The sequence below is a fragment of the Cydia strobilella genome, chromosome 1, assembly GCF_947568885.1.
Source record: "Cydia strobilella chromosome 1, ilCydStro3.1, whole genome shotgun sequence".
NCBI classification, from domain to species: domain Eukaryota; kingdom Metazoa; phylum Arthropoda; class Insecta; order Lepidoptera; family Tortricidae; genus Cydia; species Cydia strobilella.
Window position 1 is genome coordinate 14,745,326 of NC_086041.1, and position 22,138 is coordinate 14,767,463.

Consider the following 22,138-nt stretch of genomic DNA (forward strand, 5'->3'; position numbering starts at 1 on the left):
AATGAGGATTGATTAAATTGCAATTAATTATTCAAATTATTAATGAATGCTGAGAAATGATTTTTCAAACTTGTATAATTGCTTAAGTGTTCATTCACTGGTGGTCTTACCCTACTTGAATATTTTTGGTTCCCGACCGCGAAATTTTTCATAACCTTAAACCTTTTTCAAAACATAAACGATAACTTATAATGTAAACGTTGTACTTATGTAAATGTGGGATGTAAACGTCAAGTATTTAACTCTAAAATTGATTTGAATTGCTAAATTTCATCCATATCAAGAGACGAATTAAACACCTATATAGTATGTATAATTATGTTGGCGTGTTCATTAATATTATATGCATGTATTACAGAAACGGGTGTTGCGTTTTAAACAAAAACTGAAAACCATATTAATCAGAATTATTAAGAGTTTATTATGATAGACATTATAGGTACTTATTATTCAGAGCCCACTGTGTCCCACTGCTGGGCAAAGGCCTCCCCCCTCTTTTTCCGCTCGTCGTTATAGGTACTTATGTAAAAATATTGTTTTACCTCACCGGCTGGTAAAGACTCTCTTAATTGTTCAAAAACTGATGAGAAAGTTGCATTTAATCCATATGTGTGGCAAAGTAATCTGAAATTTTGGTAGAATTGACTTTTAAATGATAATTTTGAATAATAAATATATAATAAGGTTCATTTGGATTTGATTTGGTTTGATTTTGTTTGATATTTTACAGTTAGTATTTTCCTTCCGTTGGTGTGGTGAAAAATTTTGTGTTTCACACGGTGGCAAAATTTGTTTAACCCTCGCGCCTTGAAATGAAACCCTCGCAATGCTCAAGATTCCACTTTTCGAACTCGTGCTCGTGGTTCAATTTTGGAATCTTTCGCTTACTCGGGTATCAATATTAGCACGAGTGGTTACAGAACAACTTTGCTCCCCTGTAAAACAAATAACTTAATGTAACATTTAAAACTTTCGCGGTTTGAACACATATTGAATCACATTTACAAACGGGTCTGGTCGCGGCTAACACGTCCACGACCAGTGAAACCTGTGTCGAAACGTCGGTAAATAAAGGTAACAAAATAAATTCGCGATAGACCCGTTTGTAAATGTGATTTAATAAATAACTTAATGGTTACCATTATATGTATCTTTATTTACTGATAAAATAAGTAAGTAGTTTACAAATAAATAAATACTAATACTGTATATTGATTGACAATAAAAACAGGAACAAAACCAATATGACCTACAAAATAAACAGAAATAATAAAATTCATGAACTAAACTTACCTTGAATTTACAAATCCATTCGTTTCTAGAAAGGTATGAGCTGGATGTTTACTGCATGTAATAGATGCGTGCGCGGATCATTGTTTATACCTTAGTGATTGTATTTCAAATAGGATATATGAATGATTAGTAGGATAATAATAATTAATATAATTCGATATAGGAAGTTTTGCATACATATTTATATATTTTAATATGCCATAGTGAACGTATATGACCCTTCTATGGTGTGAAATGTCTTGAGTTGGTGGTACAGTACTCACGGTAGGAGCAGTATCCGCGCGAGGCGGCGCGCACGCAGGCTGACAGCACCATGGCCGAGCGGTAGTGAAACAACAGCGCGCAGCGGGAAAAGTCGACAACGGACCGTAGCGAGTACAGTCAGCAGCGAGTAAGGCACGAGCGCGGCCAAGCGAGCGCGGCGCGGGTCGGGCGGCGTCTGAGCCGAGCGCAGCGCAGCGCGCACCACTACCCCCCGCCGCGCACCTCTCACCCCTCAACTCGCAACCGTCGAATTAAAAATTGAACTTTTTTGTTAGAATCCGTTTCTTTTTTTCCGCCCTTAGTGATTTTTTTTCGCGCGTCCTTGCTATTATTTCGATTACCTGAGATGATTTTTTTTCGCTTTCGCCGAACGGATCGAGCGATCCGCGTTTAAAAGCTGTTTAATTTTTTTGGGAAAGGGGAGACGGCGGGTTGCGGCGATGCGCGAATTCCGATATCGGGTTCGAGTCGGGAGGAAAAAAACTCGGCGGCTGCTCTCGCGCATGGTTGTGGTAGAACAAGCTTTTAATGAGCTCCCGAGTGTTCTTGGATTTGTTAATTTTGCGCAACAGAGACGTGCGAAAGAGTTTAGCAGATACTTAAGTCGACTTTAGCTACTCTCGTTCTTACACTCGGAAAACAACCAAATAACTGGCTTACTCCTTACACTTTAGTTAGGTATAAAACAAAATGTATTCAAGCCGTTTGCGTTTTATGAAACATTACAGATTCCAGGCACAAAAGAAGGACGTTTGGATTTTAACCACAATATTATGTATGCAGCTACGAGTAGCTTTAAAATTTAGTTTCAGGAAATTGTACCTACTTTACGATTAGCTCGAAATTATGTACATTATTTTAAAGACATATTAAATAAAGACTATCTTGACCAGTGCCGAGTATACAAATTATAGCACTGACATTAATATATTGTGCATCACTCTGTATCTGTACTAAAACATAATGTTAAGCTAAACCATGATGAAACGTAAAAGCTTGTTTAGGTAGGAATGCTACTACGGCGTAGCGTCGTAGCGGGCGGTCAACGCAACGTAGCCATTCGCCGTAGCGCGTTGAGGGCGGCTTGAGCGGACGCTGATTTCTATATTTGCGCACCTTATTGCGTGTCCGCGGGGTCACCCCAGGGGAGGGAGGGGGTCACAAATGCGCTGTTTACACGGGGTCATAAAAAGTGCATCATATTTGTGCGGGGGCGCTAAACCGACCGCTGTGATTCAACAGTCTTCATTATTAATGTATTATCTTGGAAATTGTTTTCGACAAGTGGGTGGTTTTATTTTTCTATCGTCATATATTACTGATTATTACTTTGTTATTTTGTAACAATTATGGACTAATCCCAACAAGGCCTAGTTTCCCCTCTGGTTTGGAAGGTCAGATGGCAGTCGCTTTCGTAAAAACTAGTGCCTACGCCAATTCTTGGGATTAGTTGCCGAGCGAACCCCAGGCTCCCATGAGCCGTGGCAAAAATGCCGGGACAACGCGAGGAAGATGATGATTTTGTAACAATTATAATATGTCACCACATTATGTGCAAGCTTGTTCATCACTACTTTTAAGATACTACGAGGAAGGATACCTATATGTGGCTACCACCAGTGTGGCACTGACATGTACGCCATTGGATCTCGCTCGTACTTGCATATTAGTACAAGAGAGATGTATAGAAAGTAAACTACGTAGACGTTAGCGTATATGTCAGGTTTGACACTGTCAGTGACTCATGGTACGGGTACTAGTCATATCTATTGCGTTTTTTATATAAAAGTTCTGTTAGTTATCATAGTAGAATAAACAACTTCTAAATAGATAAATTAGGCTGGTGTGTAAGCGATACCAACGCGGCAACAAATAATAAAATTGTCTTCTTTCAGTTCTCAAGTCAGGTAAAATTGCACAAAAAATAAACTTTTCCTACGAGTATCTATTAAAATATAATCTTTGTGAAAATCGAATAAATATTCATTTTGTACTTATTTCGTCGCAGTTTTTAGCTTTAGTAAAAACGTCATTCAAAAAGTATGTCAAGACCGTGCTGAATATAAAACGGTAGACAAAGAAGTATTCGGTAACAAAGAACATAATAAAAAAATAATAATATTGTCTTCGGTTACCGCGATAGTTACTCATGAAATAAAACTATGAAAACGGATTATATCGCGTATATTGAATTTATAATACATCAGCGAACGCTGTAAAGGGTTCGAAACGTCGGGATGTATTATAAATTCAATATACGCGATATAATCCGTTTTCATAGTTTTATTTAAAAAAAATACTCTTTCGGATAACCGACAGGAACTTTCCAATCTTAGTTACAAGGCTAATGGCGATTTAAATTTAGCCTATAGGGCATTGTAATACTTCGTCTTATAATTTAATACATATGGTAAATAATTATATAATACATAATAATAAAGGTATGGCCATACCTTATAACCCGGGTTATACCGGAGCGTAAACAGGAGCAATAAATTAAACTGTAAGCTGTACTCCTCTAACTAGCCAACATTTTTTCAGCGACTAAAAAAAACTTGTGTTTTATTTATATTTTATTTATTTATTTTTATTACACTGCAAAGTTTTTTTAATTTATTGAAAGACGCAATGTATTGCGAATTTTGTTATGTTAAAGCCTGACAACAGCGTACATTGAAAAGAATATTTAATTTGCGTGAAAAAGAGAAAACTTCATAATTTTTAAGTTATTAATCAAAAGTTATATCGTTTAAGGACTACTCCTTAAACCATGTGTTAATGCCAACGTACAACACATGTTTTAATTATTTGCTCATATTACAGGTCACACCCAGTATAAGATACTGTGTAAAATTTTCAACAAGTTTTTACCTAGTCATACCTTCTCCCCACAAGACTAAACATGCAACTCGGCTTGGGACCCGCGTCACATGCCGCGCCCTATTTAACCCGCGAGATTATCGCCAGCTCGGCCGCCATCTTGCCCGATCATTTGCATCCCCGAGGAAGGGTTGCCCGCGCGCAGGCTGCCCGTGAAATTGCGCATCAGCAGCGACATTTAATATAGATGATTAACGACTTTTATGACTCGTGCCAAACTTAATGTGATTTTTAGTTGAGATTAATTCAAAATATAATGCGAATTTAGGGGATAAATAACGTTATTTATATCTTTTCACGTTTGTTTTATAAAAAACTAAAATGATAGTACAATACTACTATACGTACTACTAATCATTTACTTGTAAATATACTACTAATCATTTTCAGTTCTAAACTTTCCCAAATTATAAAATCAATAAGTAGTAGCGTATTTTATGACAGCGGATGCTTTAACAATTTTAATATAGCAACATAAATATGATTAAAACAGTTATATATGAGCGCTCTTTATTCATCTAACATTTAAGTAATTTTGTATAGATGAAATTGACATAGTGTCTCAATTTCGTTAGTACGAATTGGAGACCGCCGCCTAAATAGGTACCTCGCAATGCCACCTCCACCCACTGTTCGAATTACACTCCACTTTCAGTTTATCATATAATTATGTTAGCTAGCAAGTACTTCAAGCTAAGTATCCTGAAAAACGCTAAAAACCTAATCGTATGTGTATAAAGAAAGTAACACTGTATTTTTTCTTTATTTTTTATTAATCTTTATATTAGGGTCAAATTTCTAGATTTTAATAAGTCGCCATGTGCGTCAAACTAGTTAACACCCTTCCCTTCCGCGTAAATTAATCGCGTCACCGATATCATCGCGAGCCGCGCGTAAATAACAACCCTTTTACCCCTCGCGACCTATGCCCTGCGGATTTCCATACCGGTGAAGGGTTGCCCAATCGCGACACTGATTTCCATACGACCTGCGCCCCGCCACGCCGGTGACGCCCCGCGATCGACATATGCATAGACAGCTAGAAAGGGGCGCTACTTTACATACATTTACATAGTTTAAAGTCGCGCCTGCGTGCGGGAATAGTCCTAATGTACTTACCTACTTACGTCGGTACATTGTGGGTTGCATAACATTGTATAGTGTAGTGAAAATTGCACTATTTTATCTTTGCGTTCTATTCAGTAATGCGTTTCTTCATAATCAATGAAAACAAAGATTAGAAATTCAGAATTCAAAATTATGCATATACAGAAACGTGGAATTTTGCAGTTTTTTATTTGATTTAATGTAGGTTGTAGAAAACAACACGGCAAACCAAAAAGATAGATAATCTCTCCTTTGAATTGAAATGTACTAAAACATTTTAAAAAAATTTCGCACCCGTGTGCAGCCCTCCCTTTCAATCTTATTAATACGAATTGCCCTCCGCTAATACACAATTGAACTGAATAATCTATGATCTGCTCCCTGCCCCCGCGCCCTCACGCCCGCCGCCGTCTGCCGGTCCGTCTGTCCGCGATAGCATTGTGGAGCACATAAACAGGCGCGATAATGGACCCTCCAACCCATTTCCCAAGAAATTCTGAAATTCAATGGAAATTCCATTTGGTATTCCGCGTGCGAGGGGCCCCCACTAACTAATTTTGGAAAATCTGTTAGTGATTCACTATGAATACGCTCCTTGTGGGCGTCTTGTGCTGTCATGGTATTTCAATCTTAATAGAAAACATTTAATTCCGTATTCATAAAAAGTTAGAGCATAAGTAGATCAAGAGTCGTTGATAACCGGATGTCAAAAAGCATGATTCATAAACGCATATTAGCGCTAATAAACAGTTGATAATCTCTTTAGCAAAAGCTTGGAAAGTTACGAAGCCTAGAATATAAAGTACAAGAGATAGGTAGGTGATAACTTAATTTCAACATCAATTCTCCTTAATTCGGATCGTGTTTAGTTTTAGGTACCTTTATTTACAAAAGCTTTGTTCGACTCATATGGCATTAGCTTCATGTAGAGTAATTTTATGAGAATGAGAAGGGGTCAATGCTCAATGCGTTCAGAGGTTTCATAAATATGTATCTAATCGCCAAAGCAAACTACAGGTACTAATTCGCGGGTCATCTCTTGTTCCGCGTCAGGTCCCTGTGCCTACCAATACTAAACGTGTGTGTCGTGCATGTGTGCAGCTGCAGTGGCTATTGATTAGCGCCGCATCTCGCAATCAGCGCCTCCGCCGCCCGCACCCTTTCCCTCCACCGCGCGACAGCACTGTTCGAGTATCCCTCATTAACGGCTAGTCGGAGCTACTGAACGACTCATTATGTTTTCAGTTGCTATGTTTGACCGCTGTAAATATAATAAGTAGCTAACTGTAGGTTGGATACTAATTCGTACTAACGAAATTGAGACACTTACTTACACATGTTACTTTCTTTATCTTTATACACATATGATTAGGTTTTTTTTTAGCATTTTTCAGCTTGAAGTACTTGCTAGCTAACATTATTATATGATAAACTGAAAATGGAGTGCAATTTGAACTGTGAGTGGAGTGGAGCGGCCGGAGGTGACATTGCGAGGTAATCAGGCGGCGGTCTCCAGACGCGGGCCGCAGTCCGGCCGGGGGCGCGGGCGGCTGTAATCAGAGTATGAGTGTACACACCGGCGGCAAACACGCACTGATTGTTTGTGCTGCAGGGGACGGGGAGGGGAGAGAAACGACATTAGTCCAAATTAAATTCCTTTAAAGTCATAATAAGCTATAGGTAAGTACTTGTGAATGCGACAATAGTGCAATGCAACACCTATAATAGCACTTATGCCCAATATTAAAGTTCTCCCAATTCTCCAGTTACCTGTGTATTCATGCGTGTGTTTGTAGTCCTGTTGTGTGGATCTAAAACTTTAGGATGAGCCCATCGTTCGGCACAATATTAGCTTGTGCCTATATATTAAATTCAAAACTTATTAACCAGAAAAACGTCTTTATACTGCAAAAACACTTGGACATATTATTTGTCGTAGTACCTACAGGAAGTAGGTACCTACCTATTTTTATTATCTATTGCTTATATAGGTAAGTAGAGTCTGTGCGGAAAGGGAAGAGTCGTGCATTAAAGGAAATCAATCCATTCTAACTCTTCTCTTTCCGCACAGACTCACTCAGAAGTAGAACTCACTCTTCACAGAAGTAGAACTCAAATTACTCTGCTTTTTGGTCCTCGCTGTGGTTGGTTAAAAATTTATTGTTAAGTGCCGTTATTCCGATTATTTATGCTACTTTGAGAATATTTTACCTTGTGGATGGTAGTTACATTTATATTTAGATAAACTATTTCAAATGCCATCTTTTGCTATTGTGTATCTTAAGAGTCCCCGGTAAGCTCGGTTCTCCATACAAACGTAGTTACGCTCTTAAAACGACTAGCTAGATTGCTCTGAAACTTTGTACTTACAATAGGATAAGGTATATATAGATATAGCTACATAAACTAATTACAGGCATAGGCCTGTAATTAGTTTATGTAGCTTCAGGTATGGTATCTGACGGGTAGTTAAAAAATACAGCCAATTTTTTTTCATACAAAACTTGATTTTGCTCTATTTCGTTTGTTTTATAAGCTAGAGCTATATAAACTTATCACAGGCATAGATACAGATATAGATAGAGTCGTACGGCAAGCAACATCTGTACCTGATGTCAGCAGTTGACCACGGCACTCTGCAAAGAGTAAAACGACAAAGACGAAGAAGAAGATATTAGATTGTATGTGCAAAGTTTCATTACAATCCAACATGTAGTTTTAAAACGCAGAGAACGAAACTCAAACGGAAGGTAAAATTCGGCCGAGCTTGCTGGGGACTCTTAACAATCGGCATAACAATGTCACTTTCACCGGCGAAAGGATGGATGTGGAATTGGTGCGGGGTAGGACGGGGAGACATAATCGAATAGCACCCAGTGCTGATGTCGCGCCGATAATGCGATACTGAAATCGAATTCGGAACAAAAAATAAAGGCTGCGTCACAACGGCGCGCGCGCAGCTGCCAAAGCGCGGGCCGCGGGGGAAGGCACGCGTCAACCCTTTAGCTGCTGTTAACTCTATTTTATTTAAGCGTTTGATCCCTGGTCGCGGGGGCGGCGCGTGCCGCATGCGGGCCGCGAGCGGCCGAACAAACATTATAAATTGCTTTAATCACATTTAATGGCCGCCACTGATAGTCATATTTCAGAAGTAATGGCTCCACGCATTACCATCATCTCAATAACTAGTTCGGTTCGCTCATCAATTATTTATGAACTATTGCGGCCACGCACATCACACAAAGAATGCACAACGCATCACACGAGGACGAATTAGGACGGCTACTATCAAAAAATTGTCGTATTGTTTTACCACCTCTATAACTCGAAGCTATTTACTAACAAACCTCTGTAACTCTAACATGAATTTTTCAAGCGTTTTAAAACCTCGAAACCTCTTTAAGGCGAACAAAATCTTATAAGAGCCTCCCTAAGTCGATGCCCTCGATGTGACGAAACCTCGTTAACACGAAGTTTCCCTTGAGATTCGTGCTATCGAGGTTCCACTGTAATTGTATTTAGTTGCTTGCTTAGAATATCAACTCTTGCAGTAACTTTGGAATGACACCGGGCTGCGCGGGGCATTGTGCGGCTCAATTTACACCATTCAGGGTTTTTTTGCGAGCCGCTGCAGGAGGTAATTACAAAGGGGTACGATGGCGCGGGTTATTCGCCGGAAATTCCACCAGTTGTCACATTTTGTTTTGATTACATTAAATTCTAGTTAATTACTTACTTATCTACTAATTAATTAAAGTCTTCGGGCTTCAAAATTAGATGACGATTAGGCAGGCACACACAATATTATAAAAGCAACTTAAATTAACATGTAAACCTGCATAATTAAGCTGCGTCTAATTGATCTTTGATTAAATACGCATTAAACAGTTTTTTTTAGAATAAGTAATTGATTCGCTGCATGTTTTTCCAGTTACAGACTTGCTTGCGTAAAACCTTATCTTGATAGTAAACTAATATTTGCGGTTTATTGTAACGTTATTTTGGAACGTTAGATACTATCTAGATGTCATTAAACAAAAAGTAAATGATACTCATCAATTCTAAAAACTCCAAACACAATTAGGTTGCGTTGTTTCATCACAGACTTCCTATGGCCACCTCCTGTCTCCATCATCAGATCAGCTTGATGGTACCATAATATTGCATTGTCACCTGACTTACATATCGTGACCACGTGACAAAACTCGTATCTTGTTCTGTCAATCACAGGAAAATGTGGTACCTACGGTCCCTAACCATGTAGGTATGATATGCATACAGAGTTACTACGTTTAAACTTTGAGTAGCAATACGGGATACGAGATTTTTTCGAAGTAGTGACGATATGTATGCAAATTTTCAGCTTAATCGGAAATCGGGAAGTGGGTCTAATTTAGCTTCTAAGATTTGACCCACACTAACTAACTAACACACTAAGGGCCACTTGCACTATCCTACTAATCAACCACTAACCCGGGGTTAACCGGTTGAACCTGGAGTTACCATGGTTACCAGTACAACTTGACGCTGGGTTAACGGTTTAACCGGTTAACCCCGGGTTAGTGGGATGTTGCAAGTGGCGCTGACAAATTTACATTACAGGGCAAGTTACATCACAAAAGCTTGTGAAAAAAGACAGTTTCTTCCCAAAAAGTAGTTTTAACACACGCATTATTACGACAGTTCTACTGATCTCAAACTTGACATTAAATTAGAAATTTTTTATATTGTCACCGAAATACTTAATTAGAAATGTAAACCATACACCATGAAGGGGGTGGTTCAAATTTACAAATACAACAAACAAATGTGTGTAAAAAGCGTGCAAAAATTAAAAATGCATCTTTACATGTACTTATATTATGTACTTATATTATTTTAAACATATAAATATTCCTGTGTCCGTGTTTCTTAATTGAACACTTAGAACAAAATTTTAGCTTTTAGTGGTTTGTTGCTGATCTAAAACAATCGTTATTGAAGCGTTTATATCTGCCTCACTTTTGTACACATATTTGCTCAAGTATGTATCATAAACCTTTTTAAATCAATATCCCATTGCCGGCTGTACTCTGCCACTTAAGGGTAAGATTTTTATGCAAAAAATTATTTGATCTTAAATAAGGATTACGATTACTCACTGTCGTAGGTGAGTTAACTTTTGTAGGACTTGTAACTTTAATATGTATATCTATCTATAATAGTTCCTATATATCGAGACCGTCTAGTTGCACCGCTTCACAAACTCACAAGGTCAGAGCAGTCTGTGTACGTCACAGCTCACAGGCCCTGCGATTTGCAACCGCCTCCCAGAAAATATAAGAGATGCACCATCTCACCAATCCTTTAAAAGTATGTAATTTGAAATCGTGGCTACTCACAAAAACCTTTTATACTTTTAACGAAATTATGGAATTACCACTGACTATGTAATAATTTTATTTTATTTTATTCAGAAAAACTGACATTTCTATGCTGTGTATATTTCGTACTCATGTACTCTGTGTGGAAATTGAGGAATTTGTATGTTTATTGTACAAAATTGTATTTGACGTGTACCAGTATGCTAACAATAAAGTTTATCTTATCTTATCTATATTATGATGATATACATGTGAGTAATGGCTGCATGTATACAAGGTTAGGTTCACATTCGGCTACAGGTCCGGAGTGAATAGATGAAAAGCGTTTAGCGGAGCGTTAAGCGGCTGACGGCGACATCAAAGCGCGCCCTCCGGCGAGGGCCGCCCTGCGCTGCCCTCCGGCCCTGCGATGCGCTTTAAACAAACTCTCGCGCTCCGCTGCCCTCGTGGCATTCCGCAACCTAAACTATTTCAATGACGTCGCCATTTCGCGGGGATTTAGGAAATACGTTTTAAAATTCTTACAGAGTTCTAACTTCTAAGGAAAACGTTTTACAAATAAGGAAATCCTTTATAAAAGGTAAAATGTTCCCGTTTAAATTGGACAGTAGGATACCTACTATACAGAAAACTTATTCACATTTAATTATAAGTAGGTATACACATTACTGTGATAAGAGTTTATGATTTGTGATTCCAAATGCGCGGAACTTTTTAAGACTTCGACAAGATGATTTTACGCCTAAAAATCACATTGTTTTGAGTAATATTTTTTGGAGTAATATGAATATAATTCATATTCATATAAGTCTAATTCATATTATTCAGCAGTGCTGGCTTTATCGTAGTCGTTGTTTAATTTAGCAAATATAAGAGCAAGTGACCGACATCGCCAAAAGAATTGCGCAACTGAAGTGGGAATGGGCCGGTCATATCTCTCGCAGGCAGGGATGACGACCGATGGGGCCAGCGAGTACTGGTCTGGAGACCTCGACTGGGAACCCGAAAGGACGGAAAACCACGAGCCAGATGGTTTGACGACATTAGAAAGACGCCAGGGCCTACCTGGCATAGAACCGCCGCATTCAGAACAACATGGAAATCCATGAAAGAGGCATATGTTCAGCAGTGGACGCAAATATGCTAAGAAGAAGAAGAAAAAGAGCAAGTACTTACCCTAAGTAAATAGTATATACTGAATTCTTAGAGATTTATGATCAAAATAACTAATGTTTAATTACTTTCCCTCTCGTGCATGAGAGGAGGCCTGTGCCCAGCAGTGGGACGCATATAGACTGAAATATTATATACATTATTAATTACTTTGTCAAATCTCGATTTCGAAAGTCTGACGGTTGAGATCTCAAAACACCCAATCTCGATGACCTATTGTCGCTAAGATAAAATGTAGTTAAATGTTGGGACCAGTACATATGAACGCATCGCGTGCTACACCATTATCAGTTCATCTGCCTATAATAATAATCTCACCGAAAAGTGAATCGGTTTCATTGTCGTGGAGCCTGCGTCATACATAGCGCGCGCTAGGCGCGGCGGGGCACGTGCGGGAAGGGTTGTCGGGCGACGGAGGGGTGCGCGGCGCGCGGGACGCGGTGCGTGTGCGCAGCAACCCTTGCTCTCTGCCCCTCGGGGTTTCACTTTTCATCTCGCGCGGAACATATTGTTCGTTGTAGAACACGCAGGTGAGAGCGCGAGGAGACGCGAGGAGGGGAGGACAGGCCCCGCCTCGCCTCGTTTGCATACGCCTCCTCCTCCTCCGCACGCGACGCGCATAATCACAGCGCAACCCGTTTCCTTATTTACATATTGCACTGCGCCACTCGCACAGCCAATAACTCACCGTTCTAACCTGAATTCTTTCACGAATGCTGTTAGTGAATTGATAAAGGTAATAATCACTTCTTTGAATTTGCGCAACGTCTCATTTACATCCGTTAACGTATTCACTAAAAAACTATTACTGTAGTTAAAAAAATCGGATCAAACGGGTCGAGTAAAGTATCTCACGCTAATGTCGAACAAAAACATATTTTAGACTAACCGTTTGCATAAAAAACGGCTATGAATGCGGGATCGGATATATGCATTTTTTACGGTAAACGCCGATTCAAATGGTGTACCATTAATCACCCCCTCCATTTGCCGGAACACCGTATCTTGCGCAGAACAAAAATTTACGAATTGGCGCGTGAATTCTTACAAAATACGATAACCGATGAAGTGCGTGCGGGCTCAGCCGTATGGATAAAGGGCTTATTACACTTTGCTAAATTTAGGATTCTAAATGATTTAGAATCCTAAATTAGTAAAGTGTAATCGCGTTTAGCAAGCAAGGATGGTGTTTAAAAAGCTGCATGATTTAGTTAGGATAGGTGTAATAATATTTAAGGGCTTATTACCTTTTGCTAAATTTAGAACAGTGTAAAGGGCTTATTACACTGCTAAATTTAGTTATCCTAATTAGACTGCTTAGGATATGAAGGACGCTCCTGATCACACTGTTCTAAATTTAGTCACAACAGTTTTAAATTTAGATGCGTCCGCCCGCCGTAGGCGACTGACTGCACTAAATATTATTACACCTATCCTAACTAGGATGCTAAAATCATTTAGCTTGTCAGAAAACATCCTTGCTCCTAATTAGGATATCCCTACTTGCTAAACACGATTACACTTTACTAATTTAGGATTCTAAATAATTTAGAATCCTAAATTTAGTAAATAAGCCCTTAAGAAAATGCACCGCCGCCGACGACTATCATGGCTACACCAATAACCACTTCCGCTCTAGTCGCAAACTGCCATTCGGACCCCATTAACATGAGTTACACGAGTGATACCGGTAATTACTCGCGCCGCTCGCTGATATGATCTTGCAAATTTCAAGTCAAAAGACAACTACTTAAGTAAAAAATTCGCGAGTGAAACTGAGTGCTAATAGCTAAGGAACGTTTTTAACACGTCATAAATTGATGCTAAAGTTAGTCGTCTTTAAATGAGGCAAAAAAACTTACCTACGTATATCAAACAATTGCAAGCATATTAAATTTTTACAGTTTCATTTTGTTTACTATATTAGTCTACCTATAATATTTTTTACAGTAACTCTTTTATTGATTGTCCTTTACTTGGGTATTTAGGTAATTATTTTAGGAGTAAAGGCGGAAGATAACAGTACCTAATTCACTTCTTAAGTTATTTCTTTTAGTTGGTACGAAATGTTAATTTAATTCTCAAAACTGAGCTTAATTTAATAAAAAATATAAGTTTGTAGGTAGGTAAGTAATTACTTATTTCTTTATCAGACTGGTGTATACTGAGTAATGTAGTAATGTTTGTAATGCAATTCATATATATTTAAAAACCTGAATACCTATTAGGCCAGGAAATAAATGCTTAAAAAAGTTATAGAGGGAAATGCTTGGAACACAATTTTTTACTTCGTAGCTTTGTTTGGACTAGTTAGGTGAACATATCAAAAGTCCCCGCCCGTAACCCTGGTGCCGGGGAGGGGGGTTTGTAGGTTCCATTTTTCGGTTTCAGTTTTCAGGGTTATGGCCGGGGATTTTTGATATGTTCACCTATCTACTAGTCCAAACAAAGTTACGGAGTCAAAAATTGTGTTCCTAGCATTTTCCTCTATACCTTCTTATTACTTGGCCTATATGTAAAAATAATGGAGACGGAGCATACATGGTCGCGATCCTCTGAGGGACCGAGGAAGAAGAAGAAGAATATGTAAAAATGGGAAATAACCTAAGTTTACTGTTTATGACCCACATTTGTAAAACTAGACAATTTAAAAGTGCTAGGCCTATTTGAATAAAAAATATATTGACTTGACTTGATTTGACGTGGCGTTTTTGAATGTTTTGATGTACCTACCCACTAAGGCCTGTCTCGTTAAGTATTTGTACTACTAGAACTAATGCTGACTAAACATGTCGCTGCGGCCAAAATAAATAAAAATGTCTGCCTACCCACATACCGCATATTTTGAGTGTCTAATTGTCTATATTGCAAAAACTTAATTTTGCACTTAATATTATATAATAAACCAAATAAAAGTGTACTCGTCAAGATAATTAATTATTAGTATAAGTAAACCTAAACCTAAAACCCTTTGTAAAAGTTTGGCAAAATTATATGGGTTTGAATACCTACTTTCATATCATGCTATTTCGATTTTCTATGAAAACAGGAGCCATTTTAATTCTCTTTTTATGTATATATTTTGATTATATTCTGTCGCCAATTTGAGATCTTAGCAATGATTTTACATTCTTCTTTGGAATTTTGGACCTTGTTATGACTTTGTGATATATTTTTACTAATTATCCTGCGAATACAAAATATGTGGCAAATCGATCGAAAGTTTCGCAAATAACAATTTCTTCATTTTTGCATTAGGGTGCAGTAACGCATGTGTATATTATGTGTGTATCGAATTGGTTTATTTTTAAATTAATCACTAGTCAATCGCTATATAAAATAACATATTTGCAGATAAAATATTTTAGTTCATCAGAAAGTTTTTTATCTTAATGTGTTCATGTAAAAAAACTTTACGAGACAGGCCTTATAGGTAAAAAGTGTATAGCCAATGTAACCACGTCATAATGTCGCAATATTTTAAAAGACATTTTTTTAATGAAACCGTTAACCGTCACAGCGGCCGTTGCACGAGGCCGGGGACTGCAAGAGTTGCGTCGCGCTCTTCAGGAATGTTCGCGGTGATAAACCATTGTACTATTTGACACTGAAATAATAGCTCGATGTGTGTCAGTAGGCGCGCCTGTGTTTGTCGCAGCTGAGTTTTTTTGCGAAAACCGTTATTTCCGACATAAATCTCACCCTTCTTCCGCGCACAAAGCCGCGATGCTTTTTATTCTCCGCGAATTTAAAAAATATGGGGTAATGCATTTTTTATTGCACAAATTCGTAAATTTTAACGCAGAAGCGGTCGTTATTCCTTCCCACGGCGGGAAGTGGGTCACCCATTGTGTCGCTCCTTCATTTTTTCGCTAAAAAACTGTTTTCTGCGACCTGTCCTCTCTCTCCGCACCCCGGGCGCCTTGAGCACCCCTCTGACACACTTTTTTGGGGTAAAAAATGTAAAAGCGACGCACAGCTTGCGAGGCAGTTTTCTCAGGAGTTTTAGATTTTTTTCAATAACTGTAAAATCAGTGTTCGGTCGTGTCGTACAGGGCGCAGGAGGCAGAAGGGTTCCCGAGGCGAGGGCCGAGCGAGACAAGCCGCGGGGCTGCGGGCCGGGGCTGCTGTGGAAATAAATTTAACGTAGCTGGAGGCACGGGGCGGTGCGGGGGCCAATAAACTGATTAGGTAAACACAGGCCGCGGCGGCGGAGGGATTGCCTCCGTTTTAACGCGCGAACGAGTTGAAAGGCACTTCACAAATAATCCATCAACATCTCGTCCCGGACGGGCGAGCGGCGGAGGAAGGAGGGTTCGCAGATTGAAGTGCATATTCCTTTTTAACGAGGTTGTCCTCACCTACTGTGCACAAAGCTTGACCACCAATGGCCCAAGTGCTGCCCAAATTAACTTATTTGAGGCGTCGACCGCTTAGTGCCAATTGGAGCAGGAAGATTCTTCTGATCATAGACGAAATTGAAAAGGTGCTGGAACCCTCTCATTCTCACTCTCATCACACAATCTGTTTAGGTTATTTGTTGGGACGAGTACAAAAATGTATAAGCCAAAATAAGGTTGAACTGTTTACAACAAAAACTGACTAGAGCATATAGCCTTAAAATGTAAAACAGTTGGGTATTTACTTGTCTAGTCCAAAACTTTGGAAAAATCTTAAGGTGTTGTGTATTTCCTTGTTAGATTATTCCGGAATTGTAAAAAAATATAATAGGTAAATCAAGCGATACCTTCTGATACACTGGCAATAAATCTGACTTCCCGCAGTCGTTCTTCAGTCGCTAGCAGTAGGTCTATTTAGTAGTAGGCAACACAATCAAGCCGTTTGTTTTTTTCTGTTCTGTTCCACTGTTTTGCGGAAAATAAAAACATAATAATATATAAACACGAAAACTTTTTAAATTCAGTTGTATTTTTGAATACCTACAATTATTTGATTAATATTGTCGATTAATTAATAGGTATACCAATATCCAATTTAATAATAATAACGAAATTCATTTTAAGATGAAAATCATAAATTGTGACTTTCAAGTCGGATTACTCAAATACTCAAATTTATCAATAACTTTTGGGAATAATTGCAATACACCTTACAAATTCTGTATAAGGCAGATTGTGTCTAGGTAGGCAGGAGATATCCAATTTTAGTAAGCAAGTATTTTTACAGTCGGTGTGTATCTGATCCTGAAGCAAAGCTTTAATCTGGCTAACGTCTTAATGGAGTATAGTGTAATGGCATGGCTTGTAGAACATTTGCAGCAGTTTTTAAAATTTAATTAATTCAAAGTTTAGTTCAGTACAGTTTGCTATTTGGAGTCGGTTAATAGTATTGTTAACCGAGGGTGGAAAGTGAACCATATCACCCGAGATTTCGTTCGAGCGCCATAATATCTCGGGTAATATGGTTTACTTTCCACCCTTGGTTAACAATCTGCTATTGTAACATCCTGTGAACGTGAATGTTCAAACGTCATTTTCTTATCGTGAACATAATAAACAAATCACCACAACACACAGATTATCGCATTTCAACTATGATCATATCTGTATTCGTTTGCAGTTTAAAGCATAACCGCGTGTTTCTACGCGCCTACTCATTTGTAAATATGTAATACATTTTACTTGGATATCATGACATTTGTAATTTGTCATTATACTAATATACCTATTTAAAATTAAGATATATGATTAGATTAGATGATTTATTTCATGAAAGATAATTACATAATAAGTTTGCATTAATGTCAAAAATATAAGAATTTCTATCATGATCGTCAAAATAAAACGTACGTACCTACCTATGAAGTATACTATACAAATCTTCTTTATTGCTCACCAATATAAAGAGACATACAAATTAAGCACTTAAACTATGGTAGACAACAGGCGGTCTTATCGCTACAGAGCGATCTCTTCCAGACAACCTTAGGGTAGTGGAGACAAGGCAAAAAAAAACAAGTAATGTGAGTAGGTGATGCAGTGAGTGATAGAAATTGAGAATTAGGTAAGTACGTATTATACATAGGTAGGTACGTACAAAAAACAACTGCAGAATACAATTATTCGTGACAATAATATAGAAAAATTGTATATCAATATTGTGAAAATAATATTGTAAGATGGTCTCGAAAGGAAAACTGTTATTGTCGATTCTAATGTGATTCTAATCACAACCACAGCTGCACATCCCCGACAAGTCTTATTGTCCTAGAACCGATCATGTTTCCTCCACTGTCGATAGAACAAAACGGAGAGAGTAGCTTTTGTCTCACTCATAAACGGAAGCGTCGAATGCACTATTGTTCGATTATTATAATCAATATTTCATATTTTAAGTCATACAAAAAATTCTGACTAAACATCAATCAAAGTTGAATGCATAATAAAGACTGGCGGAAACTGTCGCGTCACCGCGCCGAGCGCGCGGGCGCAGCGGAGTGTCGCGGCGGCGACACCGCAGTGAGGATGCTATCACTGGCTAATTGGAATTACGCACGCATCTCCACATAATGTAAACTGGACTTTATCACGATCACCTCAAAACTGAGTTTGGGCTGCATGGGCAAGGGCGCCAGCGCGTGACGCGCGACACTATCGCCCGATCTCCACCTCGTCAATTCGCAGGACGCTGCATTCCTGCACTTAACCGAATTACGCTGATGCGTCGAGCTGCATATTTGCAAGGGCAATTTGATGTACTATTGACACTGAGTCGCCAACGCGACCGACAGAAATGGTCGGTATTGCTATGTTGAAAAATGAAAAACGAATCTGAAGGAAAACGCCTTATAGAGAGTATCGATTTACAGAGGTTCATTATATGAAACATTAGTATTAGAGAGGTAATTTATATACATGCGCGTAAAGTAAGGTCTTAGTTTTTATTATTTTTTTCATATTACGAGGTGATTTATTTAGTCGTATGGCGCAGGTACATAATATATAGGAAAAACAATTAAAATAATAGTAAAATCAGATGTCAACATTTAGTGTGTTAGAGGTGATAAAAGAATATGTAAATTTTTTCGATTTATAGAGGTTAAATTTCAGTTTTCAAGTTATGGAATGGAGGTAAAGTTTGTATTGGATAGCCGTGAAGGGAATCGTTCGTTACATCGTCTTAATGAGGTTAAATATTTCGAGTTATAGTGGTTTTGGGCTTTGAAGGGAAGGGAATAAATATCATCGAGGTTCGAATTAGCAAGGTTCCACTGTATTTCATACCAAACTACGAATTTAGTAAATTTAGTTACGCACAAAATTGTAAATATAAAAGCGCTGAAAAAAAAATTTAGTACCTATACACTCACGTGAGTCATGTGCAAAGAAACTAAATCACTTCACATGTTTTGTTTCTTCGTCAATAATTTTTCAAATTTTTATGCAATATTAAACAAGAAGGCATCAAATAAAAGCTATATAATATAACCTATTGAAAAATATCAAATTTTCATTTGTTTCAGATTTGACGACAGAAAAAAGCCGAATTTTCTAATAGACAAAAAACGCTTGGAATTTTTTAGTATTTTTTATTTATTTTAATTAAAGTAATTTGTAGTATGATGGGATACATGACACCCTAGGACCCTAGGGTTCCACGGGTAAAGGTAAAGCTTACGTCGCGTTAGCACCGCATTAGTATTGGAACGTCGTTAATAATGGCGTAAGCGCCGACCGCCAGAAGGTACCTTTCATCAAGGCCCTATATCACAATAGCGATTTGCGAGCGAACGTCACATATATACCTAACATCAGGCAAAGACTTACACACACGCTTACATTTTATTATGGCTGTACCTCTTTTTAGGGTTTCGTACCCAAAGGCTAAAGACGGGATCCTATTACTAACACTCTACTGTCCATCTGTCTGTATGTCTGTCACCAGGCTGTATCTCATGAACCGTGATAGCTAGACAGTTGAAATTTTCACAGATGATGTAGGTATATCTGTTGCCGCTATAATAACAAATACTAAAAAGTACGGAACCCTCGGTGGGCGAGTCCGACTCGCACTTGTCCGTTTTTTTAGTTATTAGGATTATTTATCTAAAATTTAATATAAAAGTGCCGCTCTAAAAGTAGCGACTAAGAAAATTTAACCGTTTTTAGGGTTTTTTATGCTAAATTCTATCGTGTCCAGTTTTCAACGTAGTTATAGCGACTGTGGTCACTGACTTGCTGATAAATAAACCCCGTAAAATGAATTTCGTTAAAATACTTAAAAAAAAGTTTAATTATTTAATGGTTATCTAGAAGTGCATTCCGTAAAAAACATCACTATCACTGAAAAATGTAATTAGTGCTACTTACTTAAAACCTAAAAAATGTGTTGATCAACGTTAATTTTTAGTTTAACAGGGAACTATAAATTACCAAATGTGCAACAAAAGTAACATTTTGACTTACTCGATTTTTTTACGAATTTTTTCATTGTCGAAGATGAAGATAGGTTATGGGGTCTTTAGTTAACAGCGAATTACCTACTATACTCTATTTTATTATGGTTACAGCACTCTATTTTATTACATTATTGAAATGCAACAAAAAATATGTATTTTTTGGCATTTTTATGCATTGAGATTAAAAATTCAGTAACGACCAGATAACTCAAATTACAGGTAGGTACTTAGTGTTAAAAATCAACTTCCTATGTGTTTTAGTTTGTTATCTCGGATAATTCTTAACTCTGCATCAACTTTGACAGAAAAAAGTGTGGTATGTTATTGTAAACGTCATTATTAATATATATTATTATCATAGAAATTTAACGTCAATGATGATATATTATTACCTCACTTTGTCATTGCTCATGCAGTTAGTTGCTACCACCTCTATGTTACAAGTTTATTTGAATTGAAATCAATATTACTACTGATCGGAAATCTATACACGGGTCAATATTAAATCAATCTTTGAAATAATATAAAATGTATGGAAATGAATTAGTTTCATATTGCGAATGTTTCTGACGAGTAAAAAGCGATGTGTAAAAACGAAAGAATATGTGCCATTTTCAACCAAAAGGGTATTGTCGGTTGTCAATAAGGCGTTATTTCCATATAGCTTCAATTCGAAATCAACTTTATCGACGAGCGACAGTGTGGTACCTTTTGGTTGAAAACGTCACATATCTATGCAAATGGCATAATTTATTTTACCAATATATTTTATATATATATATATATATATATATATGTAGAACCCAACATTCACTAATAGGATGTCAAAAATAAAAATATCATAAATAATGAGTTGCATTCAGTAATAACCCATTAAATAAGGTTTTATTCAATGCCATTTGTTTATTAATAAAAACCTGTTAGATATCACAATGTCACTCTAACACTATGAATTTTATGTAAATATACCTACGCAAACATAAGTACAGACACGGGGACATCTAGAGGTCTAGGGTTGTTCATTAATTATTTCATGGCATAATTAATGAACAACCATATTAGCAAAAACTCAAAATGAATTCTACTCGTAACATATGTATAATTATCATAACTCGCTTCTACTTTTTAATCGATCAGACGAATGATATCATCATTGACGTTAACATAATCGTCGAGTCGACGCTGGCGACGAGCATTGAGTGGGATGGATGTGCAAATCATCCCGTAGCTGACTGCGCGCGCGCCCCTGTGCTCCCGACTCCCGCTCAATACTCCGTTTGTTATTTTAAAACCAGTCAAGCATTATAACTGCGATTTCTAATTCCGAATAGCTGATCGGGGTATTTTCGTTAAAATGCACCCCTCGCTAACAGTTACTATCGGTAACAGTCACAGTAACTTAACAGTAATTTTGTATTATTAATTGGAAATAGGTACAGCATACAACAAAATGTCTAGTAATATAGGTTTTATCCTTTTCAATATTATAACAATACTAGCATTTGGCCTTACTTTAACTTTCTGTTAAATCTCTGAGTGTTTCTGTTGAGTTTCTGTTATCTAGAATGAAAATAAATTTAGTTTTTGGTGATTGTAACTATGGTTGCACCACTTGCACCAATTTCTTCTCCCAAAATTT

General features: G+C 37.7%; 1 protein-coding gene across 4 annotated transcripts in view; it reads right to left on the minus strand.

The window, feature by feature from the left end:
- Positions 1–22,138, minus strand: part of LOC134746164 (POU domain, class 2, transcription factor 3-like) — a 90,437-nt gene that overhangs the window by 17,114 nt on the left and 51,185 nt on the right. Inside the window, exon 1 of one of the 4 annotated variants that reach the window (XM_063680496.1) lies at positions 1,557–1,696. The exons of the other annotated variants lie outside the window; for them this stretch is intronic. Coding sequence (XP_063536566.1) covers positions 1,557–1,608 — 52 coding nt within the window. The 5' untranslated portion in view covers positions 1,609–1,696. Of the gene's footprint in view, positions 1–1,556; positions 1,697–22,138 lie in introns of those variants that run through there. 4 annotated transcript variants of the gene reach the window in all.